This window comes from Glossina fuscipes, unplaced genomic scaffold (assembly GCF_014805625.2).
Source record: "Glossina fuscipes isolate IAEA_lab_2018 unplaced genomic scaffold, Yale_Gfus_2 113, whole genome shotgun sequence".
Lineage (NCBI taxonomy): Eukaryota > Metazoa > Arthropoda > Insecta > Diptera > Glossinidae > Glossina > Glossina fuscipes.
In genome coordinates, this window is record NW_023998456.1 from 3,078,826 (window position 1) to 3,101,787 (window position 22,962).

Here is a 22,962-nt window from a genome sequence, read left to right on the forward strand (position 1 = left end):
AAATAATTTTTAGTACATAAATAAGCTCCTATTCTCATTTTTTTGTTTTTGTAGATTGTGGATGGGAATGCGAAAACAGATGTCTCGAATCGCCGTGAACCAGGCATGTTTTGTGGTGAAGCTGAACAACCGCAGACATTTATTAGTGAAACGAGTTATGTAAAAGTTTTATTTCATACCGACAACTTCACAGACCAGGTAAGCGTAAGAAAAATATAAGTCAAGTTCCCAATTAAATAAATTGCATTAAGCTAACAAAAATTGAAAGAAAGACTTGCAACGATTTTAAAGCAAATTTCATATCATAGCTTACAATTTATTCAACAATCGAGAAATTTCTTTCATTTCTATTGCTTTGTTTTTTGAGTAAAGCAGTGACAAATACTGCAACATTGTTCAACACATTGTATGCCCTGATGTCAGACGTTATTCAACAAACAATTTTGTTACAATTACGAGCGATGTCAATGATGCAATAGCAAGGCAATTGTGAACTGTAGGAATTAAAGCCGGGAGATATGAAAACGAGATTTTCCATCTGTAAACAGTTATTCCAAAAGCAAAGGTATTCTGCAATTAGAAATAGACTCGCTATGACAATCAAAAGTGTGGAAAACGTGGGAATGGCATGAGTGAGCATCAACGCCAAAGACAAAGCTAAACATTCATAATACGAAGCTAAAGATCGATATTTGATGGTGTCAATAATAGGCGTTATGAGCGGTGAAAGTCAAGTGAAAACATTACGAGCAATCGCTTTCGGTTATTGGTGCGAGTAACCTGATCGTTAGGGGGAAAATGAAAGTAATATCAGCAGAGAGACGATCGAGTGACCTTGTAGCGCGATCACTTATCGTATTGCGCGTGAAAACCTATATGGGAATATTTGGAATATTTATGTCGAATATCGTACCCCGACCATCATAGTCCACTAAGATCGTTGCTTCCCCGCAGTCTAGTCAATAAGAATGCTTGATCGGTAAAATCACAAGGCCTCCTGAATGGATATACGCCATCGTAAGACGCAATCGGGACCTGTCCCTCTCTCGCCACATCTTCGTCCTTGACCATTACCTTGTTTAAAAACTTATCCTCAGAAGAAAATTGCTTACCAGTTGTTTCGATCAATGACTCCGTGTCAGTCATGCGTTCACCTCGGGTCATGTGTGCTGCAAGATAAGAAAAGATAGTCAGTCGCTAACGATGAACAATGTTTTGAGTAATAAGTATTTTGTCATTTTGACAGAATTTATTGTCGCAAGTTTCGCAAGACGTCATTTAAAATGTACTTGTGTACTTAATAACTTTATTAATTGCTTCTGTTTAACTTGAAACATTGTTTCCTTTCTTTCCTTTCATTCTTTTTTTTGCTTTTGCTTACAAATGTTAATAACTTGATAACAGTATGGAAGTCGATAACCTCTTTTGCCATGCACTGATATAATTGTCTCTACATTTAAGCGTACGCTTTAGAGTAACTTTGTTAATCTCTGACTCGGTTTTATCATCAACAACACCAGCGTCAGCGTCATCCACGAACATGCTACTAAAGTAATAAACTTATTTTTCTAAGCAAACAAGCAAAAAAAAAAAAGAAATTGCATAGATTTCAGTATTAAACACATCTTTCCCAGTTTTTTCTTATCTCAGTGCTCATTTTCTCCCTTTACACACGGACTTTGCCATCATTCATGCATTCTTCGTTATTGAAGTCCTACATTTATGCATTATTATTTAAGTTTGAGTGCAAACAGGAAGTTAGTTGGTTAGCAAAACCGTACACATGTATATATATATATGTATATGTATATATATATATATGTATATAAAAACATATATGTGTGCATATGAGTACATACATACATATATGTCCGTCTACAGGAAGAACTTATGGTTACTGATGAGCAACAGCTAACTCATTATACGAGTTTAACTGCAGTTTGCTGCTGGTTTGCTATTATCTGAGCAGTGTCTGTCCTACACTAGTGTGTTGTGTTGTTCTGTTGTATGTGTGCATAGAGGATAAATTGCACATAACTAAACCATCGGGAACACATAGAAAGGAAAGAAGTGTATAAGACAAAAATATATAGAAATCTAAAGTTTTTCATAAATATTTATGAGTTTATTAAGGTGGTTTTGTTTTCTAGTGTTTAAAAGTGATAAACAAATAGCTGATGATGACGATGATAATAATAACGACGATAATCATGATAACAATAACGCGAATAATATCGAGGGACAAGGAAACTATGTGGGAAATGTGTTAAGAAATGTATGCGAATACGAATAAGTGAACCAATGAATAAAACAGACTAAAAAATATTTTTTGTTTTTCTTTTTAAAATAAATGTTAATGAATGCGCTTTTTTAGATTTCGGATGAGAAAAGCAAAAGTGTTAGCTCAAACTAATATAATAATAAATGGAAAATAACGTTGGAAAAAGCTTTGTTTATAAGAAAACATAATACAAAATTTTAATTAAGAGTTTCATGTGCCGGGCAAAATAGCCGAAAATATATTTCGAATTAGTCCGCTCTCACCTCTCTTATGCGTATCCCTTTCTGTGTGGGCGATATCCAAAATCGATGGAAACCCGAATCACGAAGACTACGCAAGGTTTATCTTACGTAAAATTCGAGCACTTAACTCCCTTATATGCTTTGTAATCGCAACTGAAAAAAGTTCCAAGGCGATGTTGCCCGGCTTAGTCACGAGAAAATATGTATGGCGGTAATAGAAGAGGAATTGGTAGACTTTTATTTTCCTTTTTATACGCTTCACCACTTGTGGTAGGGGATATATTAAGTTTGTACGAACTTATGTAACACGGCGCTTAAGATAGATCCACGTCCTATTAAATCGATCGATTTAGAGAATTATTCTAACGGTCCAAGCATGTCTGTCCTTCTGTCCGTTTGCCTGTCTAATGTCTGTTCATGTAAATTTGTGTTCAAGCTACAGGTTGCAATTTTTGAGATATTTTGATGAAATTTTTTTGACCAAAGGACGGACACTATTGAAAATGGTTTGGATCAGTCAGTTTTTTCGACCAGTTTCAAAATTTCTCGATAACAGCAGCTAAGTCATAATGTTTCGGCATTCTAAACTGATATGAAAACCTTGGACCGGCTGGATCGAAATTTGACTCTTTGTAGGGCAAAAAAGTCTAGGATTTAAAAAATTGCTCCACAATAATAATTTCATACAAAAATGAACTCTATAAAATTTGGACCATCTATGTCTATTTTTAGATCCTGCTCTATGTAAGGATTAAACTGCATCAGGTTGCGTTTTGGTCCCGCTTTCCTATAAGTGCAAGGTACAGTTTTTGTATTCTGTGGCAAAAATAAGAATTGCGTTAACTATGTGGTATAGGGGATTTTATAGTCGGCCTAGCCCGACTATATTGCCAGCGTAGATTTTTCAGCATTTAGTTTTAATGAACTTGTAATCCATAGGAAACATTTCCGAAGAATTACTGTGTCAACAGCGTGCGTCGTTGTTAAAATGTATTTAGCGATTGGAAAATCTGGAGTGAAAATTGCGTAAAGTATTGGACTTAGAACACTTCCTTCAGGCAGTCCACCTCTCATTTCATACATATTGAAGTTGTAATTTTCAACTTTAACATAGACATATCTATTTTAGAAATAGGGTTTAATTAGCAAATGCATAGGTGTTGAAAGGATATTTTTAAGTGTGAAAAGTAGCTCTTCACGCCAGACTTTATCGAAGGCTTTTTCCACATCAAGGACTACACTGCCACACTAGTTCTTATTTTCAATGGCTGCTCTGATGTACGGACTAACATAACGACATTGCTCAGTGGTACTATGTTCATTCCCGAAGCCGTGCTTGTGGTTAAGAACAATAAGTTTTTGCTCAGGAATTGAGAGTAATGTAGAGGGTAATAGTAGTACAAGACTTGAAAAATCGTTTTGATATGTTTGTGTATCCTTAGATTATCTTCAATGTCGTTGAAATGCCTGTTGAATTAAGTAAAACTGCTCTTCTTATAAATGTATTTATGTAATACATACATTTCTTAGGTAAGCTTCAGGACTGTATCTTTTATCATCAATAATGAGGTCACTCCGCCAAGTTCGCAGCAACGACTTCTACGACGACTTGCAAACGTCTGCGGTAACCAGGCGGCGGTATTGAATCCAAATGCTTAAAACAGAACTAAGTCTATGTTATCTTGACGCGCATTCTACGCCTTACAAAACATCAAAAAGAAATCATAAAATGCTATGTCCTTGATCAACCCCTCTTTGAAGCACTTAAACGCTTAAAGTGACAAATGTAGACGTAAACAGCCCTTGCACTTGAATAAGGTCGCCATGTTGGACCATTTTCGACAGCTTACTTTTTAAGAATCAGTCTGGCAACTCTGTCGCGCGGTATAGTCGTCTATATGGTGTTTGAATTTATAATATACTTTGAGAAGAAAGTGAGTGAATTCAAAGTAAAAGAAATATTTTTCCTTTACGCTTTGATTCATTTGATTTTTGCAAACAAAAATTTTGAGCTCTGATATAAATCTCTCTTTTTTTTTTTGTGTTTTCTCTCTTTTTCTCTGTTATTTTTTTGCTGTTTGTGGTTTGTGTTGCTATTGATCTCTCGTTACAGTGACAACCTAACAGAGAAGTTTTGCACAAATTGGTTGATAAATTTTTATGTTCAGGATTTTTTTAGTGATTTGTGTGTCTGTTCTTCATAATCCACAACTGTCTTTTTGAAAGGACATGGAGTGTGTATATACACCTTGTCGGGCGAAATCAGGCCCGGATTCTGATAGATTCGTTTCTTGTTGGCTCTGCGAGCGCTTTGGTCATGCAAAGTGTACCGGTATTCTCGGATGTGCTGCTGACGCAGTCGCTGATCCGTCTAAAGGCTTAAGATGGTCATGTCCTGACTGTACGCAGCGGGACATTGACTTTTATAAACTTTTCACGGAGACCCGTTATGGTTTCTCGGAATTGAGTAGAAGTCTCAACTCCTTGTGGGAAAAGTTTGGGCTCATTAAGTCTAGGTTTGATGAGTGTCGCTTTATTGGACACTCATCTTCTACTCGTAGCGTAGTGTGTGGGATCTCACCTCTGGCTTTCTCCAAATCTAATGCGTTGGTACAAGTTACCGCTCCCTCTAACTCTAAAATGAACAGTAATGTTTCCGATATTGCTGAGTCGGTTGGTAGCAAAACAGTTACACACAAACCGGCAAGTCCATCGGTTTTAAGCTACGCTGAAGTGGCAAGGATATCTCCGCCCAGAGCCGCCACTCACTCTAATCAAGCGCCATCGCCTAAAAGTAATGAAGAGAAAAATAAATCATCCTCTCCTCCTGGCTGTTCGCGTTTGAATGCTGGTCACCAGACTGGGAAAGTCTCACAAGCTGCGGTACAAGGGCGATGACCCCATGTATATTTTCCCCAACTCGAAACTCTCCTACCGTGAACCCCCCTCCTGTTCCAAATAATAACATTTGCTTGACGGCAGTTCCTCCCAGAAAAGCAATATTTGTGTCAAGACTGGCACCTGAAACATCGGTGGATAACATAAAAGGTTATGTGGCGACGAAAGTCCCATCAGTCAACTTAAAGCGCGTTAGCATCTTCAAAATGGCTCCTTCTCAAGCTAGGGCAAACTCCTCTTTTAAAATATTAGTTCCGACTGAAAACAGTGATATATTGTAAAACAAATCACTGTGACCAGTAGGATCCTTAATTAAGAAATTTATCCCTCAAGATCGTCCCCGTAATACCAAGGCAATAGTCTTGTCGCCTTCAAAAAACGAATTGTTTCTTCAGGCCCACTATCTCTCATTTATCAAAATGTTAGGGGCCTAAATTCAAAAATTCGTTCTACTTTTCTAAATTCAGTGAGCACGGAGTTTTTCTGTTTGGCCCTCACTGAAACTTGGCTAAAACCCGATCTTCATTCGTCAGAACTTTTTCATAATTCTTTCCAAGTTTTTAGAAATGATCGAGTGAATCGCATTGGTGGTGGTGTATTAATTGCCATATTTGCGTCAGTCCCGTCCAATTTAATTGAATTTCCCACTTCTCCTGACGTTGAATTTATCGCCAAACATCTATTTATAACCTGCTCCTATATTCCCCCAAATTCTGATATCTCCATTTACAGGAAACACGCTGCCCTCATTTGTGAAGTGACCAAGCGGTCTAGACCCACCGATTTGGTCGTTGCATTGGGTGACTTCAATTTCCCTCAAGTCACTTGGTGTAACACTGATAATTCTGGCTGTTTGGTTTCTACTTCAACGTCTGATAGGGCTGTTGTGTTCTTTAGTGAATTGTTTGATCATAATTTGGGTCAATATAATCGTACCCCTAATTGTAATGGTAGACTGCTTGATCTCTGCTTTGCCAACTTTCCCGAGATTTACGTAAATCGTTGTCAACCTTTTAGTTTACCTGAGGATCCTAATCATCCATCAATATGCATTTCCTTTCATCATATGAATGATGGTTTGTTGAATTGCCTTAATGTGCCAAATCAAACTTTTTTAAATAATTATTATGATTTTCATAAAATCAATATTGTGTTACTAAAACATCGTCTTTCACATCTGACGCTTGATTTCTCAACCGGTAGTATTGAAAGCTTATTGCCATCGTTCTACAATACCTTAAATCTAGCTATTGCTGCATCTGTTCCGATCAAGCATTGTCGACCTCGAAGCAGATGTCCCCCGTGGTTTAATAAGACAGTTAAATATCACAAGAGTAGAAAAAACTCGCTATTCAAAAAATATTCGAAAAGTGGCTCTGCGCTCGACTATGTCGCTTGCTCGGTGGCGAGGCATAGATTTAAATCCCTCAACCATCATTATTACTGCAGATACCTTCAGTTCATTAAATCCTCTCTGTTTGCTAATCCTAAATTCTTTTTTAAATTTGTTAACTCTAAAAGAAAAATTTCCACATATCCCTCGCATGTTTCTTTTAATGGCTCTGATTCCTGGGATGATTTTGAAATCTCAAATCTATTTGCTGAGTATTTCCGACGTAACTTTTCGATTGCTAATTTCGATTTATCAGCAAACTACCCATATCCTATAACTAACTCGGTTTCAATTCCTAACTTGGTTATTTCGGAAGATGACGTTTTTAAAGGGTTGAGTTCTCTAAAATACAGTTGTTCGCCTGGACCTGATGGAATTCCATCATGTGTACTTAAATCTTGCGCTGTCGAGTTATGTGGTGTCATCTCAAAGATTTTTAACATGTCCTTGTATTTAGGTGTTTTCCCTTCATGTTGGAAGAGTAGTTTCCTTATTCCTATCCACAAGAGTGGAAGTAGACAATTTTTTGAGAACTACAGAGGCATGCTCAAGTTGAGTGTCTTGCCCAAGTTGTTCGAGCGTATTGTGACTCAGCATTTGGCCTTTGCCATTAATTCGTATATTTCTCCGCACCAGCACGGCTTTCGTAAAGGGCGATCTACAGTCACCAACTTGTTAGAGTTTACCTGTCATGTTTTCAAGGCTTTTTCTAGTGGCTCTCGCACAGATGTTATTTATACTGATTTAAGCAAATCATTTGATATGGTTAACCATAGACTACTTATCTTTAAACTCCAGGCCTCTGGTTTCCCACCCTACTTGGTGAAATGGATAAGATCTTATCTGCACAATAGATCCTTCAGGGTTTTGTTTAACTCTATCACCTCGGATGAATTCCCCGTTACGTCTGCCGTACCTCAAGGAAGTCACTTAGGTACTATTTTATTTAGTTTATACATTAACGATCTCCCATCGGTGGTTAATTCCAGCCAGATCTTAATGTATGCTGATGATGTGAAACTGTTTTCTACCTTCTCTGTTGAATCGCAATCACATCAGTTTCAAGGTGATTTGGATAATTTTGTTGCATGGTGCTCTTTGAATCTTCTGAAACTAAATCTGAGTAAATGTAAGAAGCTTTCATTCTCAAGAAGAAAGTCATTCATTACTCAGTATTTCATAGATTCGCATAAGCTGGAGGACGTCGATTCGATCACAGATTTAGGCGTTCTATTTGACCATAGGTTACGTTTTAACTTGCATATTGAGCTCTCGATTAGCAAAGCTAGGTCCGCGCTTGGTTTTATAAAAAGGTAGTCCAAAGAGCTTGATGATCCCTACATTACGGAAAGGCTGTACATGTGTTTGGTTAGACCCATACTCGAGTATGCCTCAGTTGTGTGGTCTCCTTCATATAGGTGCTATGTAGATTCAATTGAATCTGTACAAAAGCAATTCTTGCTGTTTGCCCTTAGAAATTCGGGTTGAGATCCGATTGCCTTTCTTCCTCCGTATGAAAATAGGTTGCTTCTGCTGTCTCTACCGTCTCTTGAGAAACGTAGATTTGTTCTTGGCGTTTCCTTGCTAATTAAAGTAATAAATGGTGCTATTGACTCGATTCCACTACTTGGTGAAATAAGCTTTAATGTCCCTAACCGCTTCTCTTGGCACTTTATCTTGGTTAAGCTTAATCAGTGTAAATTTAATTATGAGCTGTTCAATCCGCTCAGAGTCGTTTGCAAGAACCTAAATGACGTCTACCACTTATTCTCGTTATCGGACTCTTTAAAGTCCATTAAAGCAACATTGCTTAATACGCGCGATTTACCTATGTCGTATTTAAACTAGCTTTTATCCTTAAAAAGTCGTTACGTTTCGAAACTGAATTATTGTCAATTTATTATCGGTTGCCAGGCTTATGCATGTTTGCGATGGCTTAGGGGTTCATTTGCAATTTGGTCCTGTACCGGTTATAAGTGTGCTCCTATGCTGATAGTGTACATGCTTTTTTTCTTTTTCTTTTCTTCTTATTTGTTTTATTATGCTTATACTCAATTTTATTGTTAATTAATATAAGTTTTGCATTAAGAGCCAATTGAACTCGACTGTTATTTGTTTAGTTGAGTTTCTAGTATAAGTGGAATAAAATAAATAAATAAATAAAGAATCTCAGTGAGTGGTAAGCACAGCAAGAGCAAAATGGACCCGACTAATTTGATTTCGAATTTTATTCCCATCGACAACTTAGAGATCTCTGACCTGTATTTCTTATCGTTGGAAGGAAAGTAAGAAGAACATTATATCTGCATTCATCCTCTGATAATAAATATCGAATACATAAAAAATGAAAAAAAAATCATCAGAGTTTCTGCCAATGCAAACATTTAATTAATCAACTAATAATATAACAAATTTTCCTTCTACTTTTCAATTAGTCTTGAAAATTAAATAATACGCCGAACAAACAGGCAACTAGAACCGAAGGCAAAAAGAGAACAGAAAGTTCGAGTTGTGGATGAGCGACTTTGGATTACTCACCGCCTTAGAGTGCAGAATCTTCGCTTTTACTCACAGACAATTTATTTGCACTGTTTTCAACCGATCGCAAGCGGTCGTCGTAATTGCATTGCACTCGCGTTGAATATGTATTACTTTCTTGCAGCGATACGAGGCAGAACTCCAAGAGATTGTTGCCAATTACCAATGACTCGAAATTATCGTTTATATCACCAGGAATCCCGAAGAAGACCTGGAAGAAGACCTGCACGAAAACCCATATTGACTCAAGCACTTGGAACCCTCAAGTGCGTGTTTTTTTTAACTCGAAAATGTGTCTTATAGGAGAACGATTTTCATGCTGCAAACATTCTCGGCAATAACGTAATTCCGTCATCAAAAAAAGCAAAATTTTTAAATTGGTTTTAGAGCATTTCGGTAGTGGCACAAGATGCCTCTTTTTCCCTAATGAACTAAGTTAACCATCTCGCCACATTACTCGCCTGTCTGCCTCAACAATTAAAACAAATGGAATATTTCTATATATAAAAGTCCGCCTGAGTGGCCTAGTAAGTAAGAATCACGATTACCACATATCTGTTCGCGAATTCACATCTCAAGGCGAAAGAGTTTGCTTTAGCCGTAGTTACAACGGGAGTACACACTCACCAGGCTGCAGCAGCTTTCCCATCTTTTTCTCTTTCTTCACATCCGTCTAATCGCCACGGTATTACGCAAATAGATGGCCAATCACTAATAAAGGGGGAAACAAAGGTGTGTCGATAAGACGTCACAGCCTGCCTTGTAGCTTATAGGAAAAGAACTGATTCATTGGAAACAAAATTCAGAGAATGACATCATCATTGGGGTACTCGATACAGGCGCGAAAATTATTCTTTTTCTCCCCACATATACCGCTTCACCAATTCCATTAATAGATAGAAAGACAAATGAATAGATAACCGCGTAGGATACCAAATATTTTCTTTTGTAGATAATGCGTCTGAGGACTCACGAAAATGATGAATTTATTATGCTCTCCTCCTTTGCTGGTGCTTGTAAAAAATTAACGATTTTAGTTAAAAGCTGTTTTTGCAAAATTTAAATATTGCCATGACACACACACATCGAGAAAAAATCGAATAAAATTTTGCACCTTTCATAAAATGATTACTGGCCCGCTTTTCGTGAAAGTGTTAAATGCAGGTCTGCTTGTAAAACGGTAGCTATGAAGGCCGTAATATCCATTAAAAATTCTGTGAAAATATGAACGTACTTGCATACACATAAGACTATTGTTTATGCATTTATGTGCGGATGCTTGCGAGCGTATTTGTCAATATTTAATACATTGGCTATCAGTTTATCTGTTTAAATCGAAAATGAAAAAAAAGTAAAGAAACAAATTCAGTTTATAAATTTCTGTGCAGCTGGGTTGATGCAGAGAAAAAAACTATATATGCAAATATCGCCATGAATACAGGTAATGTATTCAAGGCCTATTCTTTTATGCTTGCACGTTGCACGCGCATCCAGTATTGGATGCATGCAAAGCGTACACAATGACGCCATAACAGTTATACGTGTGTCATCTTCCGCTTATGATGACTTAAAACTGTATTGAATGCTGTTTATGTTAATGACAACGATAACGATATTGTTGCGGACGGGCACTGGTAGTGGTGCTCGTGCGGATGCTGGTGGTGGTGACGATGATAATGATTATTCTATGCCACAATACATATTTCGTTTGTTAATTTCCGTTTGCTGTTTCTCAAATTTCATGCCAAACCATCCAAATAGAAACGCCACGGATTATTTTCAATTAGAAACAAGCAAGGACAATCATCTATCATGGATTTTAAGAATTGAAATTTAAATCAATATTGATTTTCATTAGTATCAAATTGTTGTCAAAAGTTGACGCTTACTTACCATCGAGTACAACAATTTTGATTTTGAATATAATCAGTGATTGATGCGTACTCACGCGAAAACCATAAGAAGTAACGTTTCAACTTTATTTCTAACTTTTATAGGTAGAGAGAGGGAGAAAGAGGTGATGAATATCGAGGATAATATAAAGTGAGGCATAAAAACAAATAATAAAGTTATATTCAGCTGTGGTCGAATCTCTCACATCCACCATCACTAAAATCTTTAGCGCCCAGTGCTTTCACTTATGATTATAAAGAAGTGGGTTTTCCGTAAAGTAAAGGTAGAAAACACTTCGGCTTTCTATATTTTATAGCTTACGAGTAATGAGCAATAACGTGGTCCGTGGTAAATACCAACCAGCGTACAGAAACTTCTTATATATTTATTATACCCATCACCGAAGGTTGCGGGATATTTTGTGAAAACATTTGCAAAGCTCATAAGGAAGCATCAGAGGGCTTACAAAGCATATATTATCTTGATCAACATCAAATTCTGAATCAACTTAAACATGTCCGTCTATTCATCTGTCTGGTTTTCTGTCTGCCCGTCTATCCGCCTGTGCACTGTCTGTTGTAAATAATCTCCTGGCCGTAAAAATGTAGAAATCGATTTCAAACATGACACAAACATTAGAAGTTCTTGCGCGCAGATTGATATTGAATATGAGCTCAATCGGTCGAGATGCACGCGCACAGTATCACATAAACAGCGAACGCCGAAAGGAATAAAATATTTATTACTTATAAACTATAGCAGATAAATTTACAAAAATGGAAAAAATTTTCCACGCCTACTCAATATTGTAGTGTATCAAAATGTAATTTTTTTATTTTTTTTATATCTTTATAACGCGCTGGAAGAAGCTTCAAATTTGGAATGCACCTAAGCATGTCCGTTTTTCCGTTTGTCCATCTGTCCATCTGTCCGTCTGCCCAACTGTGCGGAGCCTGCGGTAAGCGAAAATGAAAATATCGCCTGCAAATGTGCAAAAAAAATTTGCATGTGACCTAAATTTTTCAAAGGACACGCCTACAACGCCTGCACGCCTATTCCGCAAAAACTTTTATTTCGAAAGTAGAAAAAATCAGCCGCGCTGAGCATGAAAATTTAGTTCTTTTACTTTTTTCTCTCTTTTAAAATAACGGTGACGGGTATAAGAGATTCAACGCACGAGCTAATGTAAGTTTTTTACTTGTTAAATTACACTTCGCAGACAGGCAGACATTATTTAACCGGCTCAAAATTTCACGCTGATCGAGAAAACATATATGCTATATAGCGTCTCTGAAGTTTTCGTTTTACTGTTGCAAGCATTACAACAAAAGGAGTATACACGTAGTAGCGTGGGTACAAAAAGTATAAAGGAAAGGGTATATAAGGAGTCGCACAACATCGTTTAAGGTTCAATCGATAAGTTAATAAATCACAAAACATATTTCGTGCATTGCTTGAGGGAGATGTATGTTTCAAGCGCTTTTATATCTTATCATGAAATAGATCTCACGGCAGCAAAGAAATGTTTGCAAGAAATATTCCTTTCGCAAGGCCATGACGAATTTCCATTTACTTCAAGGCATTTCATTTCTAAATAATATCCATTATGTCCAGCAATCAAATAAATATATGTAATCACACGCATGCTTGAAACAGCTAAGTGATTAAAGCAATTGCTTCTTAGTTGCCTAAAGAATTTCTATGACACTTTCACCTTTGATGAAACTAATATTTTCCTTTCCATTCAAGGTGCTGAAGACGGGGGGCATGGCGGGGATTTGATTTTCCAGTGCTTCAAATCATTTCTCTCGAGATGTAAAATTATATTCGACTTAGAAAGGGGAGACTCAATGAAACTAAACCATACTGTTTAGGCTTTAAGTATATTCTCTTTTTTTCTTTTATTACTAATCCAGTCATGATGTTATTGTGTGTGTTATATGATATATAATTAACTAAAGACAGAAAACTTCTCGACTCCTTGCTGGGTGTATGGCTTCGCCTACAGTTCTCAGCCCTGTCCAACTTTAAATATTACATTAACCATGACATTTGTTTTCTGTCTATGGCTCTTCCTTCCGCTACAAAATGTAGAAGATTCTCATTTTTTTTCCACGTGTCATGTGTCCGTAGTTAGCAGTTTTTTCTTTTTCAATTCACGTTCAAAGTTTATTCTTCTCAAGACTTCAGCATTGGATAAGCGATGTATGTAGGCCATTTTTAAAATTCTATTCTCAAAATATTTCAATCGGCTCATTGCTCTGAGTGAGCAAAGTACAAAATGTGGAAGAATTTATTTTAACGATGACACACTGCCCCTATCAACCAATAATAGAATCATCCTATCGTAACGAATTTCCAGAGAATTGGTATTCGCAACAGTGGTCAACTAGACCAATGCGAGGTTCTCAACAACTCTTACAATCTGTTGTTTCTTTGTCTAAACAAATTTACAATATTACAGATAGAACACGGTTCACGGCATCGAAATGAAAAACCTTGCGTGTCAAACCGCAAAGGCGAATATATGTTGTCCACTGGAGAAAAGAAAGCAGGACATTATAAAATCCATACAGAATGAAATCGTTACTCAAAGTAGATTTTGATTATATTTAATCTGATTTCTTCGTCCATGTGTCCGTCTGTCTCAAAGTTTTAAAGTTCTCGCCTTTTTGGCGGATCGTCACCAACAATATCTAAAAATGTAAACAGCAAAAAAAGAAACAATTTTATAGCACTATTCCCAGAAAATAGTAAGATACAGTATTCTCCTATTCTCCGTGGTGTAGCACGTTATGAATTCTTTTGCTTAAGCCAAATTATTGGCAAAGATAATTATTTGAGTATTAAGCGTTTACGTGAAGCTCTCCCTCAAAATTATGTATTGACGGCTTCCGATTTTCGCATAACATTAATGCACCCTCTCATACTGCTTGGATTCTTCGAACCTCTTTTATTATAAATTCATTCCGCGATCATTCTGTTCACTTGATTTAGTTACGTGCGACTTCCGGCTATTCTCCTACGGCTTCGGAGGCCTTAATTTGCGTGGATTGATTGAGGAATAAAGCCGCATCAAATAACTCCCTTCTTTGTTTAACGACAGCAACATAGGGCGTCTATTGATTCCATATTAGAACTATTGTTACCTATAAGACTTTTCGATGAAAATAAACAAAAGCTCAGAAAACTTCTAATTCAAATTTTCCCAACATATACGCAATTGAAGAGATATTGTTCATCCTTGGCTGTACCGAATCTCATCAAAATATGTTACGACGGAAGGTTTTATGAAAAAAACATTTTGTATTTTAACGTTTACGGCAATTGGGTGCAATTGCTTGCGTTAAACGTTGCATAAACTTATATGTGACCTGCTCCTATATTCCCCCAAATTCGGATATCTCTGTATATAAGAAACAGGCCGCCCTCATTTGTGAAGTGGCCAAGCAATCTAAATCTACCGATATAGTCCTTGCGTTGGGTGACTTCAACTTGCCTCAAGTCAATTGGTTTTACAGTGATAGTTCTGGCTGTTTGATTCCTTCCTCAACATCTGATAAAGCCGTTGTGTTCTTCAATGAATTATTTGATAATAATTTAGTTCAATACAATGGTACCCCTAATTGTAATGGGAGATTTCTTGATCTCTGCTTTGCAAATTTTCCTGAGGTTTGCGTTAATCGTTGTCTTCCGTTTAGTTTACCTGAGGATCCATATCATCCAGCATTGGGTGTTTCCTTTCATTACAAGTCTGTTGGTTCGTTGAACCTCTTTAACGTTCCAAATTCAAATTTTTCATATCAACGTTATGATTTCCATAAAATCAATGTTTCCATACTAAAATCTCATCTTTCTCATTTTGTGCTCGATTTCTCAGAGGGAAGCATTGATAGCTTACTGTCGTCGTTCTACAATGTATTAAATCAAGCTATTTCTGCATCCGTTCCGATCAAGCAGTCCCGTCCTCGAAGTAAGGATCCCCCGTGGTTTAATAAGACAATTAAATACTACAAGAATAGGAAAAACAAGTTGTTCAAAAAATTTTCGAAAAGTGGTTCTTCTTTCGACTATTTCGCTTACTCTGTTGCAAGGCATAAATTTAATTCCCTCAACCGCCAATACTACTGCAGATACCTTCAGTTTGTTAAATCCTCCTTGTTTGCTAACCCTAAATACTTTTTTTAAGTTCGTTAATTCCAAAAGAAAAATCTCCATAAACCCGTCGTTTGTGTCTTTTAATGGCTCCGAGTCCTCGGATGATTTTGAATCCTCAAATCTCTTTGCGGAATACTTCCGACAGAACTTTTCAACTGCCAATTTTGATTTATCGGAAAATTATCCATATTCGATTTCTAATTCGGTTTCAATTCCTAACTTTCTTATATCGGAAAATGACGTTTTTGAAGGATTGAACTCTCTGAAATATAATTGTTCGCCTGGACCCGATGGCATCCCCTCATGTGTACTTATATCTTGTGCTGGCGAGCTTTGTGATGTTATCTCAAAGATTTTTAATAAGTCTTTGAATTTAGGTGTTTTCCCTTTGTGTTGGAAGACTTCTTTCCTTATTCCTATTCACAAAAGTGGTAGTAGGCAACTTGTAGAGAACTACAGAGGCATCGCCAAGTTGAGTGTCTTACCTAAACTGTTCGAGCGAATTGTGGCTCAGCATATAGCCTTTTCCATGAAATTGTATATTTCTCCTTTCCAGCATGGCTTTCGAAAGGGAAGATCTACGGTGACCAATCTGTTGGAGTTTACTTCTCATGTTTTCAAGGCTTTTTCTAGTGGTTCTCGCACTGATGTCATTTACACTGACTTTAGCAAGGCGTTTGATATGGTTAATCATAGACTTCTTAGATTTAAAATCCAGACCTCTGGCTTTCCTCTCTTCTTAGTTGAATGGTTAAGCTCTTATCTGTATGGTAGATCATTCAGGGTTTTGTTTAACCTCATTACCTCGGATGAATTTCCCGTGACGTCTGGCGTACCTCAAGGTAGCCACTTGGGACCTATTTTATTTAATCTTTACATCAATGATTTGCCCTCCGTGATTAAATTCAGTAAGATTTTAATGTATGCTGATGATGTGAAACTGTTTTCTTCTTTTTCCATAGAATCGCAATCACATCATCTTCAAAGTGATTTGAACAATTTGGTTGCATGGTGCTCCCTCAATCTTCTGAAGCTAAATCTAAATAAATGTAAGAAGCTTTCTTTCTTAAGAAGGAAGTCGTTTAGTACCCAATACTTCATTGATTCGCACAGGTTGGAAGACGTCGATTCGTTCATTGATTTAGGCGTTCTATTCGATTATAGGTTACGTTTCAATTTGCATATTGAGTCCTCGTTAAGCAAAGCTAGGTCCGCTCTTGGTTTTATAAAGAGGTGGTCCAAAGAGCTTGATGATCCTTATATTACTAAAAGGCTTTACACGTGTTTGGTTAGACCTATTCTTGAGTATGCCTCTGTTGTGTGGTCTCCTTCATATAGATGCTACGTTGGTTCAATTGAATCTATACAAAAGCAATTCTTGCTGTTTGCACTTAGGAATTTGGGTTGGGACCCGATTTCCCCTCTTCCACCCTATGAAAATAGGTTGCTTCTGTTATCCTTACCGTCACTCGAGAAACGTAGATTTGTTCTTGGGGTTTCCTTCCTAATCAAATTAATAAATGGTGCAATTGATTCACCCGCATTACTTCGTGAGATTTGCTTTAATGTCCCTAACCGCTTCTCTAGGTACTTTATGTTGATAAAGCTTAGTCAATGCAAATATAACTTTGAACTGTTTAACCCGCTCAAAGTTGTTTGCAAGAACCTAAATGATGTCTATCATCTATTCTCATTAACGGACTCTTTAAAGTCAATTAAAGCAATATTGCTCAACAAGCGCGATTTACCTATGTCGTACTTAAACTGATTTAACCTTAGATTTTGTCATTATGAGTCGAAAATTAATTTGTTGTTAACAATTATCGGTTGCCAAGCTTATGCATGTTTGCGATGGCTTAGGGGTTCACTTGCAATTTGGTCCTGTATCGGTTGTGGGCGTGGCTCTATGCTAATTGTGTACATGCTTTTTTTTTTCTTTCTTTTTTTTTTCCTCCTTATTTGTTTTATTGTACTTATACTAAGTTTTATTATTAAATAATTTTAAGATTTACTTAAGAGTCAATTGAACTCGACTGCCATTTTGTTTTAGTTGAGTTTCTTGTATAAGTGGAATAAATAAATAAATAAATAAATAAATGAGAGTTTCTATGAGGATCTTAAGAATATAGAGTAGGAGGTGGACGTTAATGAAAAACAACCCGCTGAACTATTGCATTGCATATCTCGTGAGGTATTATCATATCAGTAACTTACGTTTACATAATCGGGAAAAAGTAGATGAGAATTGCTCATAAATTTTGTAATTCGTATTGGAATGCAATAACCGTTATCTATCGGTACATATCATATCGAAAGTCTTCAGAGATTACCTGCCTATAGATTACCTACCATATTGGAGACATATAAGAGAGATGTTAATTAGGGAACTATTAACTTAAGAACAAAAACTGCTCGTTTATATCAAGTGGAGCGAAGTAGATAAAAAAACCTCCTCTTCCTCCTCCTCACTTCTAGTTGCGCCAGTCAATTTTTGTCACCTATTCCCACTACTGAGCCATGAAAAATTAGTCATAAATATTTATCGGGAATTTATGGAGTGTGGTCTATAAGTGATTCCAAACAGTTTTTACTTTAAGGTTTGCTCTTTTATATATAGTCGATTGGGTTTGACTTAAGGTAACTTATTCCCTTAATTGCTTTTATATAAAAATCTAAACACAGCATTTTCTATGATGTTTGCTAAATTGAAAGAAAATTCAATTTAAATTTAAATTTGTGAAAACATTTATATGAAAGAAACAAAATTCACATCATGTTTTAATTTAATTGCAGACTTATTTCACTTTTGATTCGCGTGCTGAACAGCAAACTGAAGTTTATTTACGTTACGGTCAACATCCGGAATTATATCCCAATCGACGAGGGGAAGTAGTGCAAGGGTAAGTACTTGTGAAATAAATATAAATGCAACCATTTTCTCTATTACAGAGAGAGAGAGTAGTGACGTTAGAGTACTTGTTTTTCAACGACTCGAAAAGCCATATCATCAGACTCTTTCGTAATGGAATTTATATTTTCTTTGAAATAAAATAAGTAACACTACATAAAAGTAGTCTTTTTCTTAAATTTTCATTACTCTTGACAATAAGTTATGGAGAAAGAAAGCATGCAAAGGACATAATAAAGTGAAGATTTCATTTTACGTAAATATAATCCAAACAAAAAAAAAACATATTCAACACCGTAAGCTATTATATGCAAAAATTGTTCAAAAGAATTTCCTAAAGCATTTAGTCTTTTAAATGCTGGGAACGGCATTTTACAAATGTGTTACATCCGGTTTGACAAACTTCACGAAGAACAGACCTAACCAAGTTTCGATGCGATACCTCTGACAAACGAAGGACGAATGGACAGAGTAATGAACGGATTTCGCTAAATATTTCCGAAATATTTATGCACTTATGCAAATTCTACACACCATCATCACTTTCTGAATTGTAAGTAGTTCAACTTGTGGTCATGTTAACCTCAATTAAGTAAATTTTTATTAATTGACTGCACTTGGTGACCCCATGACTACTACCAACTACGAAAGTAACTTGAACAATTCTTATTTTTCTGTTACCTGGCATGCCTCTCGATCGATTGAACATAACATTCTTGAAAGACATTTGATTTTGTATCCAAACGTTTGACGCCGTTTTCGGAATTTTAAGAAAACTTGAGTTAACGAGATATGGGAACAGCGTTTACGAATTCACTCCCATCATTCAGGACTTTCAAAACTATATATATGCATTCACTTAATATACATATATAATGACATATCTGAGACCCAATTCTGTACCTTTGCAAACTCAAATCGCTCTAGACAAATCTTGTCTACCCTCAATGGCGGCAAACATATCATCTCAGGTCGCTTAATATCATTAGAAGGTTATTGGCTTTCAAATTACATATTTAAACAAATGTGTTAACAGAGCGCTTTGGAGACCTTTATAATCGCCGCACTTCAACAGGAGTTTTCACCAATGTTATCATTATAGTCGCAAGGTCGCTTCAAACACCTTATGAAGTATCTCTCGCCCTGTTCCAAGTACATTTATCTAGACATTTCCCGTCGTTTGCTTAAGTAAAGTCAAAAAATATTGAGACCGTCTTGGAAAGATCCAAAAAATCTTATTAGGCTTTCATTGATAATACGTAATCTTGACTTGACAAGAATTTAGGACGTTTCACTACACAACAGGGTTACAAAGCTTCTAGAAGATGAAAACTTCATTCCATCCATCTGCTCATTCAGTTCATGCCTCTAGTGAGTAGACATTGAAATTTTACTTTAATGAACCACTAACCAATTACAACCCCTTCTACTAATTGCAGTATTCGCTTAGTCAATATATACCGGGACTTAGTGACAGACAAACCATATTTTCTTACTTCAGTCATCAATATAGTTTCCTTCAGAAATGATACAATGTGCCTGTTCTGATTCTTCAGCTTTTCGATGCCTTTTTTGTAGAACTATTAGTCAAGTCCCTCAAAATATGCTTTGGCTTCCGAGGAAATCATCATTACTTTATCCAAATCTTTTCCTTTGGAGCAACATTTTGAGATATGCAAACAGTTAATAGTTAATAGACGCACTGAAAAGCAACTCTGCGGCATACGTTCGATAAGATGTCAATTCGAGTTTCAATTCATGTAACTTTGCCAGCGCACCCAATTAATTGATATTTTTGCTCCATGTTACATGCCTTTAGCCGCAATACTATTAACTCTTTCTTACGCGTTCACATTAAATTTGGAAAGTATATCGTTTTCTTCTAATAAATTAAAAGATTATTGTAGAGATCCTTCTCTTTCCTTTTTTTTTTTTTTTTTAATAGACAATCATGATACACATTACCATTAGTACAATTTATGTGAATTGCTTTATGACTTTTCTCATTTTCCTAGACTTTCGTTTTATTTTGTTTTTTTTTTTTTTTTTTTTTTTCCTCTTTTCCAAATCATTAAACAATGTCTCGTTTAAGATTTTATTTGAAACGTTTGAACATTTTTCCTTGTGGTAATAAGCATTTTCGTTTCAGCTTAGTTTGCTTATGACATCACAACTAACCAAAGATATAACAATAAATATTTGATTTGTGTTACGGACGACTTTGTTTAATGTTTATTTATAATTTGAATTTCGTTTTGATTAACTTCATCTTAATGAATAAAATATATTATCGTCTTCTTTTGTCATATGGTCTAATCAAAAGACGTTATCAGCTTGTTATTACTCACACTTTGGTCGGCACACGTACTCAACCGTAAATCAGAAATTTCTCAAAGAAAATTCCTTTGTGATACTCCCCTTCGCGGCTTGAAGCACTTTTTGGATTTCGATAATCGTTGCCGATTAAAAGCTAACCCCCCTTTCCCTATTTGATTGTGAAGGGAAGAAAAAGGCAATCTATGCCATAAATTTTTATTTATTCTTATTGTGAATGCTACTCGCTACTCGTTTGCAACTAAATTATTTATGATGAGATGGATATTTCATTCCTTAAAAATCGAATCGAGACTATGTAATCATGAAAATCCTTTGGCAAAATTTCTTCTAGATGAGCCCATTAAGATAAGAAGCCTGAATAGACATCATACTCTGCGTCTTCCATTTGGAAATTAATTAAATTTTATGTGAGGACAAATTTTGTAATTGGATATAGGGCAACTGTCCATCAATCTGTTCTTTGAAGTTTTTCTTTTTATTTTATTTTTATTTATTTATTTATTCCACTTATACAAGAAACTCAACTAAAACAAAATGGCAGTCGAGTTCAATTGACTCGTAAAGTAAATCTTAAATTAATTAATTTTAAAACTTAGTATAAGTACAATAAAACAAATAAGAAGGAAAAAAAAGAAAAAAAGGATGTACACAACTAGCATAGAGCTACACCCACAACCGGTACAGCACCAAATTGCAAGTGAACCTTTAAGCCATTGCAAACATGCATAAGTTTGACAACCGATAATAGTTAACAGCAATTCATTTTCCAATCGTAACGACTTTTAGGGATAAAAGCTAGTTTAAGTAAGACATAGGTAAATCGCGCGTATTAAGCAATGTTGCTTTAATAGACTTTAAAGAGTCCGATAACGAGAATAAGTGATAGACGTCATTTAGGTTCTTGCAAACTACTCTGAGCGGGTTAAACAGTTCGTAATTATATTACACTGACTAAGCTTAACCAAGATAAAGTGCCTAGAGAAGCGGTTAGGGACATTAAAGCCTATCTCACGAAGTAATGCGGGCGTGTCAATTGTACCATTTATTAATTTGATTACGAAGGAAACCCCAAGAACAAATCTACGTTTCTCCAGGGACGGTAAGGAGAACAGAAGCAACCTATTTTCATAGGGTGGAAGAGGAGTCATCGGTTCCCAATCCAAATTGCTAAGGGCAAACACCAAGAATTGCTTTTGAACAGGGTCAATTGAATCTACATAGCACCTATATGAAGGAGACCACACAACAGAGGCATACTCAAGTATAGGTCTAACCAAACACATGTAAAACCTTTCCGTAATGTAAGGATCATCCAGCTCTTTGGACCACCTCTTTATAAAACCAAGCGCGGACCTATGTTTGCTTAACGAGATATCAATATGCAAATTGAAACGTAACCTATAATCAAATATGTGAACGAATCGACGTCGTCCAACTTGTGCGAATCAACGAAATACTGAGAAATGAACGACTTCCTTCTTGAGAAAGAAAGCTTCTTACTTTTATTTAGATATAGTTTCGAAAGTAGATTTAGTTTTTTATTGCTTTATATAATAGACACCGTAAAGAGCAAGCCAATTGAATTGACCTGCATACCCTTTAAGCTGCGTAAAATGCCAACCAAGTTATTGAATAATTCTAACTAGAAGAGAGCTAGAGAGTTACAAAAATCAATCAGCAAGTTTTCGATGTTGTGTGACAAACAACACGCTTAGAATAGCGTATTTAGCGTAGTTTAAGGTATTTTTATGTGCAGTTATCTTCTCCTATATATATTACTAGCTAAGCGTGCTTTAAGCTATTTTTACGTATTATTAGCTTAGAGTTGTTTAGAGACCAGTTAGAGTACTTCGAAAGCGATCAGTTAATCGCCTGGTAATGCCAATTTGATTTCGAACGGAGGTATAGAGGCGAACAAGAATAAGTGTCCTTTTCCTTCTTAATTACTTCATTATTAGTGCAATATCGCTGATTAGCATAAATCAAATCAGTAAGCATGTGATTGGGATAAGCTCGTGTAGGAATCCAGTTAGGCATGATCCGATAGGAAATCAGACGTTCTAACCGACTGGCCAAGACGTCTGACTTAATTCGAAGTAGAATTCCATTCCATTCCAGTAGAATTCCATGGCTAACAGATAGATAATGTATAATTAACCGATAATCTAAACTACTTGGTTAAGCTGATTGGTGATTATTTTATTTACAGTAAAGTTATTCTCATCTAGGTAGTAACTGAGATAATCAGCATATCGCTAGTGAAACATTTTTATAAACATGTATAACACTGAATTGTTTAGTAGAAAGAAATGAC

The 22,962-nt window shown here is 36.1% G+C and overlaps 1 protein-coding gene across 1 annotated transcript in view; it reads left to right on the top strand.

Moving 5' to 3' along the window:
* Positions 1 to 22,962, top strand: part of LOC119639840 — a 174,539-nt gene that overhangs the window by 123,245 nt on the left and 28,332 nt on the right. The window contains exons 3-4 of the mRNA XM_038037506.1: positions 55 to 198; positions 18,197 to 18,303. Coding sequence (XP_037893434.1) covers positions 55 to 198; positions 18,197 to 18,303 — 251 coding nt within the window. The remainder of the gene's footprint in view (positions 1 to 54; positions 199 to 18,196; positions 18,304 to 22,962) is intronic.